General features: G+C 41.5%; 2 protein-coding genes across 16 annotated transcripts in view; both read right to left on the bottom strand.

Moving 5' to 3' along the window:
* The window catches only part of adgrg6 (adhesion G protein-coupled receptor G6), a 55,884-nt gene extending 49,373 nt beyond the window's left edge, over positions 1-6,511 (bottom strand). For all 15 annotated transcript variants that reach the window (XM_046291602.1, XM_046291607.1, XM_046291604.1 and 12 more), the window contains exons 1-2: positions 6,229-6,511; positions 1,928-2,016 (exon numbers count right to left, since the gene is read on the bottom strand). In XM_046291602.1, coding sequence (XP_046147558.1) covers positions 1,928-2,016; positions 6,229-6,230 — 91 coding nt within the window. In that variant the 5' untranslated portion in view covers positions 6,231-6,511. The remainder of the gene's footprint in view (positions 1-1,927; positions 2,017-6,228) is intronic.
* Positions 6,512-10,300: 3,789 nt separating this feature from the next.
* The window catches only part of vta1 (vesicle (multivesicular body) trafficking 1), a 47,634-nt gene continuing 37,988 nt past the window's right edge, over positions 10,301-19,946 (bottom strand). The window contains exons 6-8 of the mRNA XM_046291600.1: positions 16,395-16,637; positions 14,893-14,970; positions 10,301-11,565 (exon numbers count right to left, since the gene is read on the bottom strand). Of these exons, the coding sequence (XP_046147556.1) occupies positions 11,420-11,565; positions 14,893-14,970; positions 16,395-16,637 (467 nt within the window). The 3' untranslated portion in view covers positions 10,301-11,419. The remainder of the gene's footprint in view (positions 11,566-14,892; positions 14,971-16,394; positions 16,638-19,946) is intronic.

Here is a 19,946-nt window from a genome sequence, read left to right as displayed (position 1 = left end):
CTGCTGGAACATGGCGGAGGACAGAACAGCTCTGCCAAGGTATTTTTTTTTCCAAAAGGTCTGCTGAGACCACGGCTCATCACTAGGAACCCAACTACACATGTTATGACAGTGTCAAAGTTGCTCCCTGTGTAACACTAGATCATAATCAGAATTACTGAGTAGAAGATTGAGATTGCAGGAGTGTAAATACAGGACATTAATAGGGGAATCTGTGGCACAACAGAGCAAAAAACTCCCATTTCTGTTGTGTTTTTATTGTGATAGGACACTTCTTCCAACCACAAATGAAGAGAATGTCAATCTTGCCCCTATATTATATTTTTGTGGAATGAAAATTGATGGGGGCAAGATTGACATTCTGTTCATTTGTGGTTGGAAGAAGTGTCCTATCACAATAAAAACACAACAGAAATGGGAGTTCTCTGCCCTGTGGTGCCACATACCCAAGTCAGAAAATGTTGACATGTCTGAGTCAAGAGGATTCCCCTTCTAATGTCCTGTATTGACACTCCTGCAATCTCGATCTTCTACTCGGTGATTCATAATCATACCTGCCCTCTTTCTTGTGATAAGAAGCTCTATTGTTAATTGTCAAAATGAGGCAGCATTTTATGAGAATCCTTTTTATGAGAGTGTGAGATTACTCTGTTGATTCTCTCTCTGGCACTAAATAAATATAAAAAATGCCCTGTTTCCCAGCACGGAATCTCCTATGATCCAAGCCTTATCTGAACACCAGCCAGAACTATAAATGTTTCTGCTTCAGGTCTGCCTGCCAATACCGACCAACACAGCCAGCTATGTCACAAACTGAAAAAAAAGACTATGCTTTCTAAATAAACTAACATAACATACATCAGTTGCATAACAGCGTAAAATAGAACAGTCAGTCAGGCTTACCACAACATGAAGTTAAGCATAGAACATGCACAAAACGTGCAATGTTATAAATCCTAGGTGAGAGAAATGGTGTGAGCTTTATGAAGAATGAACTGGACCAGAGTGGAGGCCTTTTCCTGGCTTCAAGAGGGCTAGTCCCTGTGGTAAACACATTAGCCCAGTACATACAACACATGCTGAGCCTAAAAACTCTCTTAGCAGAACGTCCAACGGCACCCTTGGGCGACATTATAAAAATGGAACGTTTTCTGGTTCCGTGTGCTTGTTTAATGCGTTTTGTCTTTTTGCCGTCAAAAATGGCACACGGCGAAAAATGGAAATGCACTCGCTAAAGCAAAGTCGGTAAGAAATGATTTGCTTGATGCAATTTGGGAAACATTCACTCCGTTTCAGAGTCTGTTGGTGTAAGGAAACACATTTGAAATCCCCTCTCGTGATTACCTGGTAGTGGTAAATGGAAAATGGATGGTCATCGCTCTTTCCGTGATTCTATCCAGTTCTGCACACTGAATGCATTTATCCATCACTGGTACTGACTGCTACATATATTTCTGATGGACTGTAAAGCCATCACTTGTGCAGATATCGAGATGGTCTTGTTCTTCATTATATCTCCCATCAGCTATCACAAAATCACAGATTATAAACAGGCAACACCAATATTTCCACTTGCCAAAGACTGACCAAGTAGGTCTACTTCGATATCAAACTATTGTACTTGAGGACAACAAATCGCCTTCAGGTGTTCAATCATTCTGAATGTGCACATGTAAATCGATAAGTGCTAGTGTTAACTGAAACGCAGACATGAGAAAAAGCAGAGGTTGCAACAAGCACAATCAACGAAACAGAAAAAAAGACAAATGAAAGCACGAAAGAAGGGCAATGTTGAATAGAAAGCAATGGCATACAGTACAACAATGAAATGATCAATTCATATCCATGTCTTTTTTATTGCACGATTCATACTGTTCTAAACATAAGAAAACACAATCAATGCAGATAGTTAAATCAGACGGTGTACCTTGTCTTTGCAGGGACATCCACAGCAGGGCAACTGGCAGGACGTTACGGAACTTCCATCGCCACCATCCTCCACAGACGTAAGACTCCCTGTCAATCACAGTTAAGATGGAGACATACTAGGTATCGTCTGATAGTGCAGTCTTACACATGCAGTACACACAAGCACACAAATACAGTACATTTATTCATACTGATGTGTCTGCAATTTGGGTCCACTTTAAAAGTTTGAATGATGTATTTGTGGTATGGAAACATATTTTCAGCACAAAGAGGGACCACAGCGAAGCAAATGCAGTTTTGTTATATAATGATAAATCATTCTTTCATGTCAGTTGTAATGACTTCCAGAGTTAGAGGGCACCAGAGTATCCGACAGACGACATCAGTGTGGTTCATACAATAACGTACAAGAGATGCTCCTTGTTTGAATCTAACATAAAAATGTAAATTATAATGAAGGAAAATATACCAATTACCGCGATTAGTCATGCCTCCATAATAACCAATGTGGTCGTTTTGATCACTGGGAAAATATATACAACCCCATCGCCTGTAGACTTTACATTCCAGGAATATAATTTGATTAATGACATGACTAGGCTTGGATAAAAGCCTTGTCTACGATATGAAAAATCCACATTGTCTGATATACAATTCTGTCTGGGAGGAGTTCAGCATAGATACATGGAAGTCAGTCAGGATAAGTTCCCTGTAATCTTATCTAACCTGTACGCACGTGAATTGGATAAATCACTTACAAGACAATCAAACAGTACAAATATAAAAGCAGGTTTACAGCAAGAATACGGAATTACAAATTCAATGTGATGGGATTAGAGAGAAGACAAAAATAGCAGCCAGAGTCAATCCACTCATATCAACACATTTCTATGGCTGGGTCTCTGCAGTCCAGATGCATCTATGTGGGGTAGTTACAGATACTACAAAATCAACCTCATCAACTTCTTGTCATTGGTTTATAGGTGTAATTTCCCTCTTTGTTCATACGTGATCATGACCCCATCTGAATCTGCTTCTCAATCAAAAGAGTAATTTGTTCTAACATTTCTGTATAAAATGTAATTGTGGTCTCCCAATCAACTCAAGGCCACACACATAAACAAACCTATTAGTCAGGTTATTGCAGTATACTCCAAACCCAAGTCATTTCACAGAGCTGGCTTAGCTACTATTAGTTCAATCATATGGTTGTGCTGCTGTGGGCTCAAACTATATGGACTGGATGGAGAGTCTGCCAAGAGGCCCTGTTCTCCTCTTCCATCTTAGAGAATAGAGCCTCTTAGCCTCCTCTGTTCATTTCCACTACACTGGGTGAACTGGATGGATAGCTTTTCCACTTCAGCAAACACTGCCTTCATTAGCCAATAGCCACATCTGGTCTGGGCCTAATTGATACCAATTACTCTAGGTGTTGCCTGAGCCTGAGGCGTGGGTGGTGCTAGAGGAAGGTTCAAAATAACATTTCACAGCTTCCCAGTCTTTCTGATTTGCCTTTTTTCAGAAGGTAGTAGGTTTCCCACATTGAATGATTCCTCAAGAGAAACAATCACTGTACTCAAGGGATGGTCATTCGCTGACAACAATGTGAACCTGACGACTCGGAGCATCTTCACAGTGACAGTGTCAGAGTATGGAAGAATACCAGACCCTCTCCCTCTCCTCCATGCAGACTTTTTAATTATATCATTCAATTCACCAAACTTCATCCATTAAATAATGAGAGGTCTGCATGTCTGATCTCGGTTCTGTTTTGTTCACCGTGTGCCCTCCCAAGTTCGTGAACTTAGACAAGGTGATGAGTAATCGCAGTTCAACGTCAACTTCCTCGCAAGCACAAGGAGAACTGAGAAAAGTGATATGGAGCTATGAATAGGCCACCCACACAAAGGCCATGATCACTAGTCATATTTTATTCAGACAACAGCAGGACTTTAGCTCATCATGTTCATCATGGCTGTCAGGAAACAAAGACCAAGAGAGGTGCTCTCATCGAGAGAAACCCGAGTCCAGCTTACATTGTCTTCATGGAGATAAGGAAGGAGAATCTTATCCTATAGTCATTCAGAAAACAACACTCAGCAGTGAAGAACTGGCATGTTTGCGACTCCACGACCTAATAACTCTCAACCTTATCTCAAAGTAATTATTCTTGCTAAACACACACAGTATAAATAATGGAAATACAGCAATATATATTCTATTCACATTTCACACAAAAAAGACAGATAGGCTATACTTCCTCATAACTGTAAATTCATCTATTGTTTCTTGGACTATTCAAATAGATGACTAATATGGTTTTGGAAATGGTTGTGTGTTCTACAGATGACAGAAACCTTAAAAAATTAACTGTCATATTTCTTTTCACATTGGATACAAATTTACACACACACACGAACAACAACTTACAGACGCACACAATGACTGCATCTCATCTGCCCAGACACACATGCTCCCACCCCCATCCCCAGTGCCTGCATTCTTTGTTTGAGAATCCTCCAGCCCATTGACTATGTCACTACATACCCATATGCCTTGTCTTGAAATATGCAGACAGACAGATTACATTGAAACTTTCAATTTCTAACAATTGCTTCTTTTAATTTGCCAGTAGCCTAAACAGTGTAGTAGACAGCAGTATTTCCCAATGTAGAACTTGTTTTGCATAAGGAAGTTAATTAAATCTTTATACCTCATTTATAGCATTAGGGCTGAGCGAACAAACTCAATAAATTGCGCACTTATTACATACATTCATATTCATATATTCATGCAATTTCTGACATTAGAGAAATTTGGTCTTTGTTGAGTTGTTTCTCTCAAAATATGTTAATATGAACGCAAAACAAGCTGAGGTCAGTTCTCTGCGTCCCTTGGAGACCACATAAAGACTTCAATTCATCTGGTAGAGAGGATGGATGGACTGTACTGCATATTCATCAAACCCATTGATGCCATACCAACAAATGGACAGTTGTAAATGAATATGCCAGTGTAACCGATGTGAAATGGCTAGCTAGTTAGCGGTGGTGCGCACGAATAGAGTTTCAATCGGTGACGTCACTCGATTTTGTGGCGCGATGGGTAACGATGATTCGCGGGTGTCAGTTGTATATGTGTGCAGAGGGTCCCTGGTTCGAGTCCTGCGAGGGGACGGACTAAAGTTTAAAACTGTTACACCATTACCAATATTCAAACGAGGATTACAAAAATGATCAAGACTGATTAATCATTGTAGAGAACTATCCAGTTGTTAAGATGGTTGGAGTCATGAACCATCTTCAGACACATTCTTGATGATATGTAAAGGCCTGTCTTTCTCAACCTTATCATGGTATAGTGTCATCACAGAGCTGCTGGTCTCAGAATATGAGGGCCATTAGATCTTTCATTTATCATTAAATCCCCCAATTTAGTGGTGTGTCTGATGTCAGTCACCTGGACAGGTACAGACTACTCATCTTCCTTTCAACAGATTCTCTATGACTTCATCTCACATCTCCTAAAATGTTCTGTCCAGTCAGAAGTGTCACATTTAGGACCTGGTGGAACTGTCTGGCAGCTGTCAATTTAGTCTGTAATCATTCAACTTTTGAATGAATGTGTTCTAGGTTGTGTAACACAAGTAAGTAAGCACATAATAAGACCACTCTTTTGATAACAATCTCTCACATGCTGACTGCACTTCAGAAGATAATACATGTCATGGCATAGTCTTCATGAAGACACAAAATATTGTTTAAAAGTGCTTAATGATACTTAAAAATGTGGTATGGGCTACTCCACACCAACACAGCAGCCAAAGAGATGGAATAACAAGCATTTCACTAAATGGAGTGTTCAGTAGTGTCTTCAATAATTGAGCTAGGGGGGAAAATCACTTTAAAAAACTGTTTTCTGTAATGTAGGTTGCTGAAGAACGCTCAACTCCGTTCGATTTGAGATAAGAGAGTTTAGCGTTCCTCAGCTATAATGTAGACTATTTTCACTAGGCCTACCTCAAACGTAGTCGGAGTTTACCTTATGTCATATAATACATATATTTAGCATGTAATAATTTAGCATGTCTTGATATACTGCTATATAAGATTAATTCATAAACTGTAGGACCATTCTCAAAGTCAATCCGCTAATGTTGTAAATAAACACATAAACTGACAACAATGAGACATTCATTGATCCTCTGGTCACACTCAGGTCAATTATTTCCAAGACAATCGAAAAGTAAAGCGTCTGACAATAACGCCATGAGCAACAACAAAAACATTTATAACTTACATCCTCTTATTGGAGAGGGAGCTGGTCTCATTGAAGGATCATATTATCTACTCCGCTGTCGATCCGACTGGATTTTTCAGTTTTTGAAAACTTTTGGCAACTCCTTCAAATTCGTGCCACGCCGACGTTTCCAAACTTAATTCAGTGTATAAACGCAAAACACGCGCTTATCACAAAGTCGAAACCTCAAATCGACTGTTGACCCTGTTCCTGTCACGCAAGATGCTTGAAACAGCAGCAAAGTAGTTTTAACATTCAAGGAGCGTGTCCTTGCACACAGCTGGAGGACGTTCTCTCTCACTCTGGAGCCCCACCCCAAAGTCCCGAGGGTTAAGAACATTTAAGAAAATGTGCTCAGAATCACATAGAATTCTACGTTGCTTCTCCATCACACTGAAAATGGACAAATTACATGTACATTTACAGTTATTAGTCCAGTGGTGTAAAGTACTTCAGTAAAAAATACTTGAAAGTATTACTAAAGTAGCTATTTTTTGGTATCTGTACTTTACGTTTTATATTTATGACAACTTTTACTTTTACTTCACTACATTCCTTAAGATAATGTACTTTTTACTTATTCGTTACATTTTGAATGCTTAGCAGGACAGGGAACTTGTTTCAAGAGAACATCCCTTATCATCATGAGTCTGATCTAGGTACTCACTAAACACACATGCTTCATTTGTAAATGATATCTGAGTGTTGGAGTGTGTCCCTACCTATCGATAACTTTCCAAAACAAGAAAATGGTGCATCCTGGCTTGCTTAATATAAGGAATCTGAAATGATTTACACTTTTACTTTTGATACTTAAGTATATTTAAAACCAAATACTTTTAGACTTTTACTCAAGTAGTATTTTACTGGGTGACTTTCACTTTTACCTGAGTCATTTTCTATTAAGGTATCTTTACTTTTACTCAAGTATGACAATTGGGTACTTATTGTACCACTGTATTAGTCCCATGACATTTTTTTGTGTTCTGTCTGTGCTTTAAAAAAAATAACAATATTATTTTAGTTTTTTATTTAACAAGGCAAGTCAGTTAAGAACAAATTCTTATTTACAATGACAGCCTAACCAGGTCAAACCTGGACAATGCTGGGCCAATTCTGTGCCACCCTATGGGACTCCCAATCTCAGCCAGATGTGATTCAGCCTGAATTTCAGCCTGGGACTGTAGTGACGCCTCTTGCACTGAGATGCAGTGCCATAGACCACTGCGCCACTCGGGAGCTACAGCACAAGTCTGGCTGACAAGGCCTATGGATTGTGTATGCCACAATGAAATAAACACACTATTGTTATTGGAAACTACTGCTAAATTTTAAAAAAAAAAAATGGAGGACAAGACTGAAACAAGTTACATTTTGGACTGTAGTCCAAAATTAACAGACTTTGTACAATTAACAGACTTTGATTTGTTGGCTTTTTGATCCATCATTTGCTTCAAACATCAGTTCAGATAATCTTCCTTTGTGATAACTCTCAACAGAGTTGGATATCTGAATTTGCATGCCGTATCCACTTTTTTAGCTTTTTGGTCTCCACAGCCATCACTTTGATGTAGATGAGGTTTATCCACAGCTAAAAGACAAAATTACATGTCTTCTATTGTATATAGAACTACAATAAAGTCACTGTAGTTCTATCAGCTCAGTTGGGTTGGGAGTTCAATAAAGATGAATGAGTATGAGAGATATTTGAATGAAACTAATGGGAAGCACTTTATCCACATTGACTCTTATGGGGTGATGAAAAAGTCAAACTCATTTTAAAGTATGGTTTCCAGTTGTGAGTTTCTTGTATAGCTTGGGACAGCACAGCTGTTTTATATGGCGGAGAGGAGAGGCTTCAAGCTTTCACAAAAGCCAAAGAAGTGGCTGTTCTCCTACCAGTACATAACAATGAATCATGACTGAAAGAGATGATCAAACCCAGCTGACGTTCCCCACAGTACTGTCATATGTGAGCTCAGTAGAGCCAGTATTGATCTCATGTAAAGACAGTGTTTACGTCGTGTGTGTGTAAGAGGGGGTGTACTTTCAATATTTAATGCAATGATTTAGAGGACATAACTGCCATGTGTGACATGACATTGTACTGCTATTCACGGTCACTGTCAGAGAATGACCTCTTTCAACTGACAGGTGACTTTTCTCCCCCAATGACCTTACAGCTAGAATAGACATGTGCAAGGAATCCACCTGATTTTCATTTGCATCAACACCATGCCCATCAACAAAGAGGAAGGGAGTCAGGAAAATACATGCTGGTGGTGACAGTTCAATACCCTTTCTGTAACTCAAGGCAATAGGCAGGCAATGAAGATAAGACAATGAGCGCGATGACATCAAGAATCTAGGCATGATAATCACTTTGAACAGGCTGAGCAAAACAAAACGTGACCCGGACGACTAATTGTTATTTCCTTAATAAGTAAATGGCATGGGACACTCAAATGGAGTGGAACACAGAAACCAGATTCATTTACTAAACATAAGTGGGGTTAAACAGTAAATATGTGGTATTTTGGAAATGCATGACTCAAAAATGTCAGTCAGCAATCTTGTAGTTCATTACAGGTTTACTTTCTATGCCTCTTGAAATGACATTATAAATATGACAAGTTCTTGTTCACACCTTTCATCTCATTTTCTCAAATTGCACATTCAAGCGTTCCTTTTAATGTGCCCGCAGAGTGGATACTCCACTATGAGGTCCACTCAATTATCTGCTCTTAAGAGTTTCAGCACATTTTAATAATGGTTGATGGCTATAAATTAGTTAAATGACCATTATCCAAGGAGCAGTAAGAGACATTAGAGGATAATGACTTGGAGAAGGTCATTTTCAGAGCTTAGTTACATAAACAGAGCAAATTAGTTAAATATACTGAACAAAAATATAAATGCAATGTGTAAAGTGTTGTTCTCCTGTTTCATTAGCTGAAATAAAAGATCCCAGACATTTGACATATTCACAAAAAGCTTATTTCTCTCAAATTTTGTGCACACATTTGTTTTCATCCCTGTTAGAGAACATTTGTCCTTTGCCAAAACAATCCATCCACCTGACAGGTGTGGCATATCAAGAAGCTAATTAAACAGCATGCTCATTACACAGGTGCACCTTGGGCTGGGGGACAATAAAAGGCAACTCTAAAATATGCAGTTTTGTCACACAACACAATGCCACAGATGTCTCAAGTTACGGGAGCATGCAACTCGCATGCCGACTGCAGGAATGTCCACCAGAGCTGTTGCCAGATAATTTCATGTTAATTTCTCTACCATAAGCCACCTTTAAACTCATTGTGGTCCTTCTGTAGCTCAGTTGGCGCTTGTAACGCCAGGGTAGTGGGTTCGATCCCCGGGACCACCCATACGTAGGATGTATGCACACATGACTGTAAGTCGCTTTGGATAAAAGCGTCTGCAAAATGGCATATATTATTATTATTATTATTATATTTTAGAGAATTTGGCAGTATGTTCAACCTGCCACACAACCGCAGACCACGTGTAACCATGCCAGCCCAGGACCTCCACAAACGGCTTCTTCACCTACTGGATCGTCGGTGAGAAGCCACCCGGACAGTTGATGAAACAGGAATATAATAATAATAATAATATTATTATTATTATAAACAGGAATATTTGTCTGTAATAAAGCCCTTTTGTGGGGGGGGAAACTCATTCGGATTGGCTGGGTCTGGCTCCCAAGTGGGTGGACCCATGTCTTCCCAGGCCCACCCATGGTTTGCCCCTGCACAGTCATGCGAAATCCATAGATTAGGGCCTAATTTATTTATTTCAATTGACTGATTTCCTTGTATGAACTGTAACTCAGTAACATTTTAAAAATTGTTTCATGTTTTTGTCTATATTTTTGTTCAGCACACATTTGAAGTGGAGACAGCAATCGCAAGTTCTTGATATGTTTATTCAAATAACCCATCAACTGGGACTGTTGCTGTCTCTACAGTGGAGCACTGGCATGCTTAATTACTTTCCAATTCAAAATCCTTATGGAAATGTATTAAATAATGAACAATGACCTAAACACTTCAATTGATTTGTTTTAATAATGGTCAAATGAGTCCTTTATTTACATTAAGTACACATTGACTAGAAAATGTAAAAAACAAAACAAGGGAGTTTAAATGAAAAATAAAGAAATCACAAACAGAGAACACACTAAGGAACTTTTGCATATTTGAGGATGGACTGATCAACTGCTCAGTCAAAGTTGACTACATACAAAATTACAAGTTTAGTGTTAAAGTAAGGGAAGCGCTTTCAACTAAATTGACATTACCGTACCCTTGGAATTAGTTCTCTATGAGGCGGTTTCCTGGACACAGATTAAGCTTAGTCCTAGAATAAAAAACATGCACAATGAAGACTCTCCATTAAAATAGTTTTTTAGTCCAGGACTAGGCTTAATCTACGTCTGGGGAAACTGGCCCCAAATGTCCCCTCTCTGACTGCTCCCTCCCCGAGAAGCCATCACACAAAGTAAACATGAACAAGTCTTCCTCTTGCTTGGACAGTTTTGTTTGTACAGCTCTGTGTACTAAAGCAGACAGCATCAGTACAAACAGAGCACCAAGCATTAATAAATCACTTTAAAACATTTATTTAAATTGTGTTGATGCAGAAAGGACAGTCTTTCACCAAAGAAAAGGAGATAAATAGATACTGATTTGAAAACACAGTAAAGGGCAGATCAATAATGTCCCCTGATAATAATCTATTGAAGCATTGGTCTATAAATTAAGTTTAACGAGAGAAACTGTGTAGTCTTAAAGTATTATGAACTGCAAACGCTGAGCATGTCCCAAAAACATACATGCATACGGAGAGGATGTGTGTTATCAAAACAGTCAGTTAGTTGCTAGTGGAAACTAATAAAGGTGGATACTGTGCTAATAGAGGAAGGATGCACCGTTTTAATGTACAGGCTCAGGAAGTCTTTATTGAGCACTTCACTCTAGTCATGGACAGCCATGTTGGAAGCTACACAACAGGAGTCCAATATGGAGACACAGATGTCATTGTTGTTTACAGTGATGTTGAAGGCTTGGGACAGAATTGCTCTCTTCAGACGCATGCCGTAGACTAGAGGCTAATGGTCTCTTCTGGACCAGATCAGCAATACAGTGACACCCGGGGACAATGGGTCTCATTCTTTTCCAGTGGTCAGTAAGTTGAGGGCCTTCTGCAGATTTTGCACCGCCGTGCCCACGTCTTCATACTGCAGGGCGCTGCCAGCGTACTTGCAGTACTTCTGAGCCCTGGTGTAGTCCTCTGGCGTGAGGCGCACGTCACCTGCCGAGACAGAGAATCAGGTGTTCCTTTGAGACTTGTAATTATTGAAAATGAAAGATACATTCTATGTGATCCCTTAATTAAGAGAGATTGTGTGTCTGAGTAACACACACCACCCGTTACTCTCTCACTGACCCACCGTATTAGGTCATCAACTGAGTTATCACCAGCCTGACACAGCTCTTTGATTTACCCTTTAACTCAAAGCATATTCCAAATCCAACCTCCCTATTCAATATCACCAGAATGAGACGGTGGCCATACGTTCCATTACTATTTTTCAATAGAAGACGCTATTTAGAACTCTTAAAGAACCATGTCAGTCAAGACCAGAGTATGTGAGCGAAGCGCGTTTCCCAAAGGCTGGAGTGTCGGACTTCTCGCCCGCTCCAATTTAACTCCAGTACTTCTCCAGTAGCGCTCACTTCACCAACTCAGGGCATTTATAGCCCAGCATGCATTTGTAGGGTACTTGTGTGCTGCTATAGCCTCTTGCTTTAGCTACTGTCAGGAGTTCGCAAAATATTTTCATAAAGACACTTAAAATACTACACAGGTGCAAAATCAAGGCGACTTTGTCAAGGTGACAAAGATGAGGAGGACCAAGAGCACGAGAGGGAGTGCGGTGGTGTAGTGCCCACAACGAAAGAATCATTGTGGAATCTGAAAAGACACGTATCCTGAAAGGATGATGGTGTAGTACGTGCACATAACATAAATGAACGAGGCGGGTAGCTAGCTAAGTGACTCATTGTAGCAAAGTATTTATAAACATAAAAATCGGATCTCTTAAAAAGTTTTGTTAATTTTCGTTCTATCATTGATTTTGGCCGAATAGGCCTGACATAACTATTTTAAGGAGCTTTCTGTTTTGATAGGGTTGTTGCCTTAAAACCTTTAGGCCTACCTATAGAAAAGTACAAATACAAATCCGCATCCCTGCCCAGCCTGGCAAGAGTGGCCCGAAGGGTGTTTAGCATCCCCAGTGGCTCTGCAAGCGTGGAGAGGGTATATTCTGCTGCTGATCTGCTCTCCAGGCACCATCGCATGAGTCTGAAGCCACAGACTCTGGTCAAACTGGTGTTTCTAAAAGTGAATCCAAAGGCATTAGATGCTATGTACACTACCGGTCAAAAGTTTTAGAACCTACTCATTCAAGGGTTTTTCTTTATTTTTTACTATTTTCTACATTGTAGAATAATAGTGAAGACATCAAAAGTATGTAATAACACATAAGGAATCATGTAGTAACCAAAAAAGCATTAAACAAATCAAAATATATTTTAAATTTGAGATTTTTCAAATAGCTACCCTTTGACTTGATGACAGCTTTGTACACGCTTGGCATTATCTTAACCAGCTTCATGAGGTAGTCACCTGGAATGCATTTCAATTAACAAACTCTTGTGGGATAGGTTGTTATTCTGACACCACCCGGCCAGGTCTCTGACCTCCTCCATATAGGTTGTCTTGTCATTGTCGGTGATCAGGCCTACCACTGTTGTGTCGTCTGCAAACTTAATGAGGGTGTTGGAGTCGTGCCTGGCCATGCAGTCATGGGTGAACAGGGAGTACAGGAGGGGACTGAGCACTCACCCTGGGGGGCTCCAGTGTTGAGGATCAGCTTGGTAGATGTGTTGCTACCTTCCCTCACCACCTGGGGGCGGCCCATCAGGAAGTGCAGAATGCAGTTGCAGAGGGAGGTGTTTAGTCCCAGGATCCTTAGCTTAGTGATGAGCTTTGAGGGTACTATGGTGTTGAAGGCTGAGCTTAGTCAATGAATAGCATTCTCACATAGGTGTTCCTTTTGTCTAGGTGGGAAAGGGCAGTGTGGAGATGATTGCATCATCTGTGGATCTGTTTGGGCGGTATGCCAATTGGAGTGGGTCTAGGGTTTCTGGGATAATGGTGTTGATGTGAGCCATTACCAGCCTTTCAAAGCACTTCATGGCTACGTACGCGAGTGCTACGGGTCTGTAGTCATTTAGGCAGGTTGCCTTCGTGTTCTTGGGCACAGGGACTATGGTGGTTTTTTGGGAAGAGTAAATGGTCTGGTCAAAGACTGCGCTCTCAACGTCGCCTAACGCGGTCTCAAAAAGAGAAAGTCTATATACAGTACTTAGAAAGTCTTATTTGAAAAGCGTCCAGATTCAGATAATGCGTGCTGACGCTGCACGGTCTGGGAACCTCAAAGCGCATGCATCTCAAATTGTATTTTTGTGTCTCAAACGGTATGTGCTGGCACAACCTGTAGACATTTGTTGGTCTCATGTATCGCGTGAGTCAGTAGCTTCGTTCCAGGGTATCAGTGTGCTACGTACATACCAGGCAGCGCACTAGCTCTGGTCCAGGGTGTTACTCTAACCACTGTTACTTGTGCAGCTAAGTATTACGTGCTAGCTAGCTAGCACATTGTAGCTAGTTAGCAGACAGCTAGTACACACTAGCTTCTAAATCTAAATGTAATTTCACCACCCGTGCTGTTGGTGGAGATAACGCATCATCCTATCTGGCATCATTCAAGAATTTGGTCTCATCTCGTATGTCTAACAGCGTCTGTGGCGTGAGAAGGTATCTGCTGGAGCCAGACCCTATACTCTTATTTTGCTTGGCTTTGAAAGGTTAGAGTCCTAGCTTAGAATTTGAATCTACAGAAACTCTAACTCAACCACTTAAGTAGGATTAGATCCAGCCAGATTATGGGTGACCTGCTTTTTGTAAATTATATTATACTGGACACTTTTATTCTATACACTTCAAGCAGAGAAAATGTTTCATTTGCCTCAGTGTTTTTGGTAATGTTCCCCCCATACATACGTCCTACAACACTATTAAACTAGACTCTGCTGAGTAAGCCATGTAATTATCACCTCTCATGCCAACCCAATGCTGTGTATTCTGCTCTCTATTCATTATGATTTATTAAAGCCACATTGCTATGACACTGCAATTGTTCATGTAGTCATTTTCTTTTCATCAGCCACAGACTGATTATTTGGGTTTGTCTGTGGTCATATTTTTCCCACCAGTGCTGGAAACCGAGAGCCCACAGTCTGTTTTCCATAAACCGTTTTATGAGGAGAACTGCCAGTCTCCCTCTCCATCCCTCACCCACCCTTCGTCTCCTCACAGCCAGAGGGGAACCATCTCATCCTGGCCACTTCAGATGAGCTGTAGAGTCTTCATTTTGTAAAAACTCAGCAGTCAGGATTTTCCACAGAGGTCTGTGGGACAGCAGGTGTGGCATGGTGGTTTTGGGGTGTGGGTGTGGTGAGCCCCAGGGTGCTTGGGGAAGGGAAGGGGGTACTATGCCGTCCCTGTCCTTACCTTCCTGAGTGGCACTCAGCAGTGAGGGGTCGACTGCCGGAATGCTTCGGGGAACAGGCACTGGTTTAATGGGCTCTCCTGTAAACAACACAGGGGAACAGGGAATAGTTATTATAGTCCACCCAGATCCTCTAGAGTCCAGGAAAAACCATACAGGGCACTTTCAACTTCTGCTACGCCACAACCAAGAAATGTGTTGGCTAACGCTGTGATATGACTTTATGATGTATAAAGAAGAGAAGTGGTTTGAATGCTGTTAGAGAGCAGAGAGCTGCTCAGGCCTCATTACATTTCTGACTCGAGCCAAATGGACGATTTACTGGTAAACTACAATGAAAACAAGGTCAGATTTGATGTAATCTGGAGCAATGTAAATTTTGCGACTCAATTTATAGACCCCCCGAAAAACCTGCATTGATAGGTTCCAGATACATAGGTACAACAAAATAAGGGAGGCCACAGGGGAAATCTGTGCAGCTATATTTCATGTGTTTCTTCTGCAGGTCCTGGAGTCTGCATTGTGCCGCCCCTGATTCAATTAGCACCAGAGAACCTCAGGGGTCACTGGGTGGAGATGGGTCACTGAGGCTCTCATAGAATGCTTTTCCCCTGAGGCCTAGGGCCTGTCTGTGTCATTTGTGATTAGCTTACTGGCTTCCAGGCACAGAGGACACAGGCCGGCCCTGGGCATCCAAGGAAAAGCACCCTATCTGAGCCTCAGAGTGGACCCTGCTCCCACTGACCCCCTGCCCTCACCCCTGGCTTCACTTTGGCTTTGATCTTTAAAAGGTGGAGAGAGAGAAGGCAGACAGACAGACAGACAGACAGACTCTGGTACCACAGCCTGCCAAGCCTGAGTCAATAAGGAGTAAATCTTGACTGTCCATATTACATCAACAACTACTTTAATGAGCCTGTGACATATTAATAATAACCACTAGAGAATGAATAAACAAACATCTAGTTGGTCATTATCTGGTGGGGCTGTTACAAATGACAGTGTTGGCTGCTTTGTGTGAGGTAATTGTTTTCTGGGTGATATGTGACAACACCCAAGTCAGCCACAAAGAAAGCAGTCATAGGGTTCATAGACACAACACTGTCCCTCCACTCACAAAGAGCTGCAAAGGAAAAATGATTAGGCCCTTTTCTATGCTTGTCGACCATGCCAGAACATACAAAAACTGATCTAATGGTAAAGTTGATCCCACAGGCTTGAGCTAAGCTGTACTCAAGTTATGCCAGTGGATACAATTTGTCTTAACTTCAACACAAGAACACCAGTCTATTATACATCAGGTTTGTGAAAACTTTCACAATGGTCAGATGAAGAATTAGTCAAATTAGCTGTTGGTTGCTGATCAGGATTGTAATGACATAGCAAGACTGCAGAGAGGAATTGATGAAGAGTCCATATGGGTCCTATAGATTCTGATGGTATTGTATCATTATCTGAGGCTCCGCTGAGTGATAGGGAGGTATGTAGAGGTCCCATACTCTACCTGCAGGTGTGTTAGCTGGACAGTGGGCTCCAGGAGGGATGTGGATGTTGTTGTAGTTGGTGTGGGGGTAGGGGGAACCCCCCATGGACCCCGGACCCTGAGGGTAGGGTGGACCCCCCATGGACCCTGGCCCCTGGTCTGGATCCCCAAAGCCGGGCTGGGAATGGGGTGGAGACTGGGGCTGAGCAGGCTGGGAGGACTGGTACGACGGTCCCCCTCCACCCTCAGCACCATACTCCTCATCTTGGGAGACAGGAAGACAAAATGTGTAGTTTGTAGTCCCTCAGACTTTTGTCAGGGAACTCATATTGTAGATTTGCCCTAACATTTTTTTCAAGATGACAATACACCGACCCCATACCACGTCAGACATCTGATGAGGCAGAACTTATGCAAGACTGAGTGTTAGCTACATGAGGTATAAATCTATAAATCTTTGCAATAAAATCAATTTTCCGCAGATGAACATGCTGGTAGACTACCCACTGAGTTACATCATTACCGTGCTGTGGCAACAATATCAGACGCTGACTCAATATGGCTAGGAACTATAACAATTCAAGCTAGGTCATCAGAGTGCCTGCCCATCTTCTAACAACATCTGAAGCCCAACCTCTTCAAAGAGTATCTTAAAAAATCCAAGAGCAAAATAAATAAATAAATGCAAGAATTGTGAACTAAACACTCGCACTTGACTTTTTTCCTCCCTTACTAGCTCAGACTTTACTGATCGCAACTTTATTAAGGAAACATTTACTTACTATGACTGTGATATGTGGATGTCCAACCTATCTTAAGATGAATGCACTAAGTGTAAATCGCTCTGGATAAGAGTATCTGGTAAATGACACAAATGCAAAGTACGTGTTACAAATCTGTCAGGCTCAAAACACTTTCAGTCAAAGCCCAACAGACTGCTACACTTTATCTTAGTAATTCCCTTCCAAACATCACCCACATTATCATTCAATCATGTGGATTTTACTCGCAATATGCCTTCATCGAAAATCGGTTTTGTTTAGTTCATTTTTCATTGAGGAGTCAGACCGTCGGTATGCTTAAAGTTTAAACTATGTGCAGCACCAGGTCCCAGACCGTGCAGCACCCGGTCCCAGACCGTGCAGCACCAGGTCCCAGACCGTGCAGCACCAGGTCCCAGACCGTGCAGCACCAGGTCCCAGACCGTGCAGCACCAGGTCCCAGACCGTGCAGCACCCGGTCCCAGACCGTGCAGCACCAGGTCCCAGACCGTGCAGCACCCGGTCCCAGACCGTGCAGCACCAGGTCACAGACCGTGCAGCACCAGGTCACAGACCGTGCAGCACCAGGTCACAGACCGTGCAGCACCAGGTCACAGACCGTGCAGCACCAGGTCACAGACCAGCCACCCTCTCCTCATGCAACATGAGGAATGAGTCACCGAGGAGCCACACTTTTCTTTCATGCAACCACTGATGCAAAGGAATGCTACAGCTATGGAAGTGGATCTGAGCTTCCAACACACTGCGACAGCTTCTTGGCAAGGATTTGCTGAGATGAATTAAATGGCCACATTGGGGAAATGTGCCGAATGCCTAAATACTGCTCATTTGGAACGATGTACATACAGTACATAGGAACAGTAAGTTGTGGAAAAACATAAAGCATTAGCCTAAGTTTTGTTATGCAAAAGGGAAGCCTAAGATTAAAACACAAGTACTTAATTAGTGATGTATAGCAGACTAAACATATTTTACTTTAAAAGTCTATTCAGACAAAAACATGATTTGAAGTGTTGTGTGTACTGAACTTAAATCAACTTGAATTGGAAAAAGTGATCTACTTTGTCTTTGAGCTATGATATGCACCATATGTTTATATAGCACAGGGAGCCAATTCCCAGAAGAAAAAGCTTAAATCCAGTACTGAAGAAAAAAAAAGGAAATTACATTTAAAATGGGTACTGCACCTATTCTTTAGACTCATTAAAAGTAATACGTTCAAAACATATATTGGAGTGAACACATTTAATTGAAAGAAAATATTATATTACAGCCATACACTATATATACACAAAAGTATGTGGACACCCATTCAAATTTGTGGATTCGTCTATTTCAGCCACACCCATTGCTGAAAGGTGTATAAAATCGAGCACACAGCATTAGCAGCAGAGTGGCCTTATTGAAGAGCTCAGTGATTTTCAATGTGACACTGTCATAGGATGCCACCTTTCCAACAAGTCAGTGTCATATTTCTGCCCTGCTGGAGCTGCCCCGTTCAACTGTAAGTGTTGTTACTGTGAAGTGGAAACGTATATGAGCAAGAATGGCTCATACGCAAAGTGGTAGACCACCCAAGCTCACAGAACTGAACCGCCTGTAACACTACCGTGTTCCAAACTGCCACTGGAAGCAACCAGCACAATAACTGTTCGTCTGGAGTTTCATGAAATCGGTAACCATGGCTGAGCAGCCACACACAAGCCTAGGATAACCATGAGCAATGCCAAGCGTCGGCTGGAGTGGTGCAAATCTCTCCGCCATTGGACTCAGTGGAGCAGTGCAAACACTTTCTCTGGAGGGATGAATCACACTTCACCATCTGTCAGTCCAATGGACGAATCTGGGTTTGGCGGATGCTAGGAGAACGCTACCTGCCCCAATGCATAGTGCCAACTGTAAAGTTTGGTGGAGGACAAATAATGGTACTGGGCTGTTTTTCATTGTTTGGGCTAGGCCCCTTAGTTGCTGTAATCTTAATGCTACAGCATTTCAACAACATTCTAGACGTTTCTGTGCTTTGTGGCAACTGTTTGGGGAAGTTCCTTTCCTGTTTCAGCATGACAATGCCCCCATGTACAAAGCGAGGTCCATAGAGAAATGGTTTGTCGAGATCAATGGAAGACCTTGACTGGCCTGCAGACAGCCCTGACCTATACCCCATCAAACACCTTTGGGATGAATTAGAATACCAAAAGCGAGCCAGGCCTAATCACCCTACATCAGTGCCCGACCTCACTAATGCTCATGGCTGAATGGAAGCAAGTCCATGCAGCAATGCTCCAAAATCTAGTGGAATGTTTTTCCAGAAGAGTGGAGGGCATCATAGCAGCAAATGGGGGTCCAACTCCATATTAACGCCCATGACTTTGGAATGAGATGTTCGACTAGCAGGTGTCCACATACTTATGGTCACGTAGTGTATTTTCAGAGACTAAAAATCAAACATTCTACGTGCTATATTTGACACCACTTAGGACATACTGTAGGAAGTGTGAGATGAATGAAAAACAGACTAACACATTTTCATATACAGTTGCGGCAAAACATATCAGCAAGCTAGCACTTTTCTTAAATAAATGTTGCTTCTAAAATAAGTTGAAATTGGAATACTTTTGTTTCCCACACCTTGTTATTGGATTTTCAACTTTGCAGAACCAATTTTATTTAAAAAGGTAGAAAAATGAACATGGAAAGAATTATTGGCACCATGGAGCTAGTATTTGGTTGCACAGCTTTTGGCCAAGATAACTGCCAACAAATGTTTATTGTAGCCATCAATGAGCTTGCT

This window comes from Oncorhynchus gorbuscha, linkage group LG12 (genome assembly GCF_021184085.1).
Source record: "Oncorhynchus gorbuscha isolate QuinsamMale2020 ecotype Even-year linkage group LG12, OgorEven_v1.0, whole genome shotgun sequence".
Classification (NCBI taxonomy): domain Eukaryota; kingdom Metazoa; phylum Chordata; class Actinopteri; order Salmoniformes; family Salmonidae; genus Oncorhynchus; species Oncorhynchus gorbuscha.
This window is presented reverse-complemented; position numbering and strand designations above follow the sequence as displayed.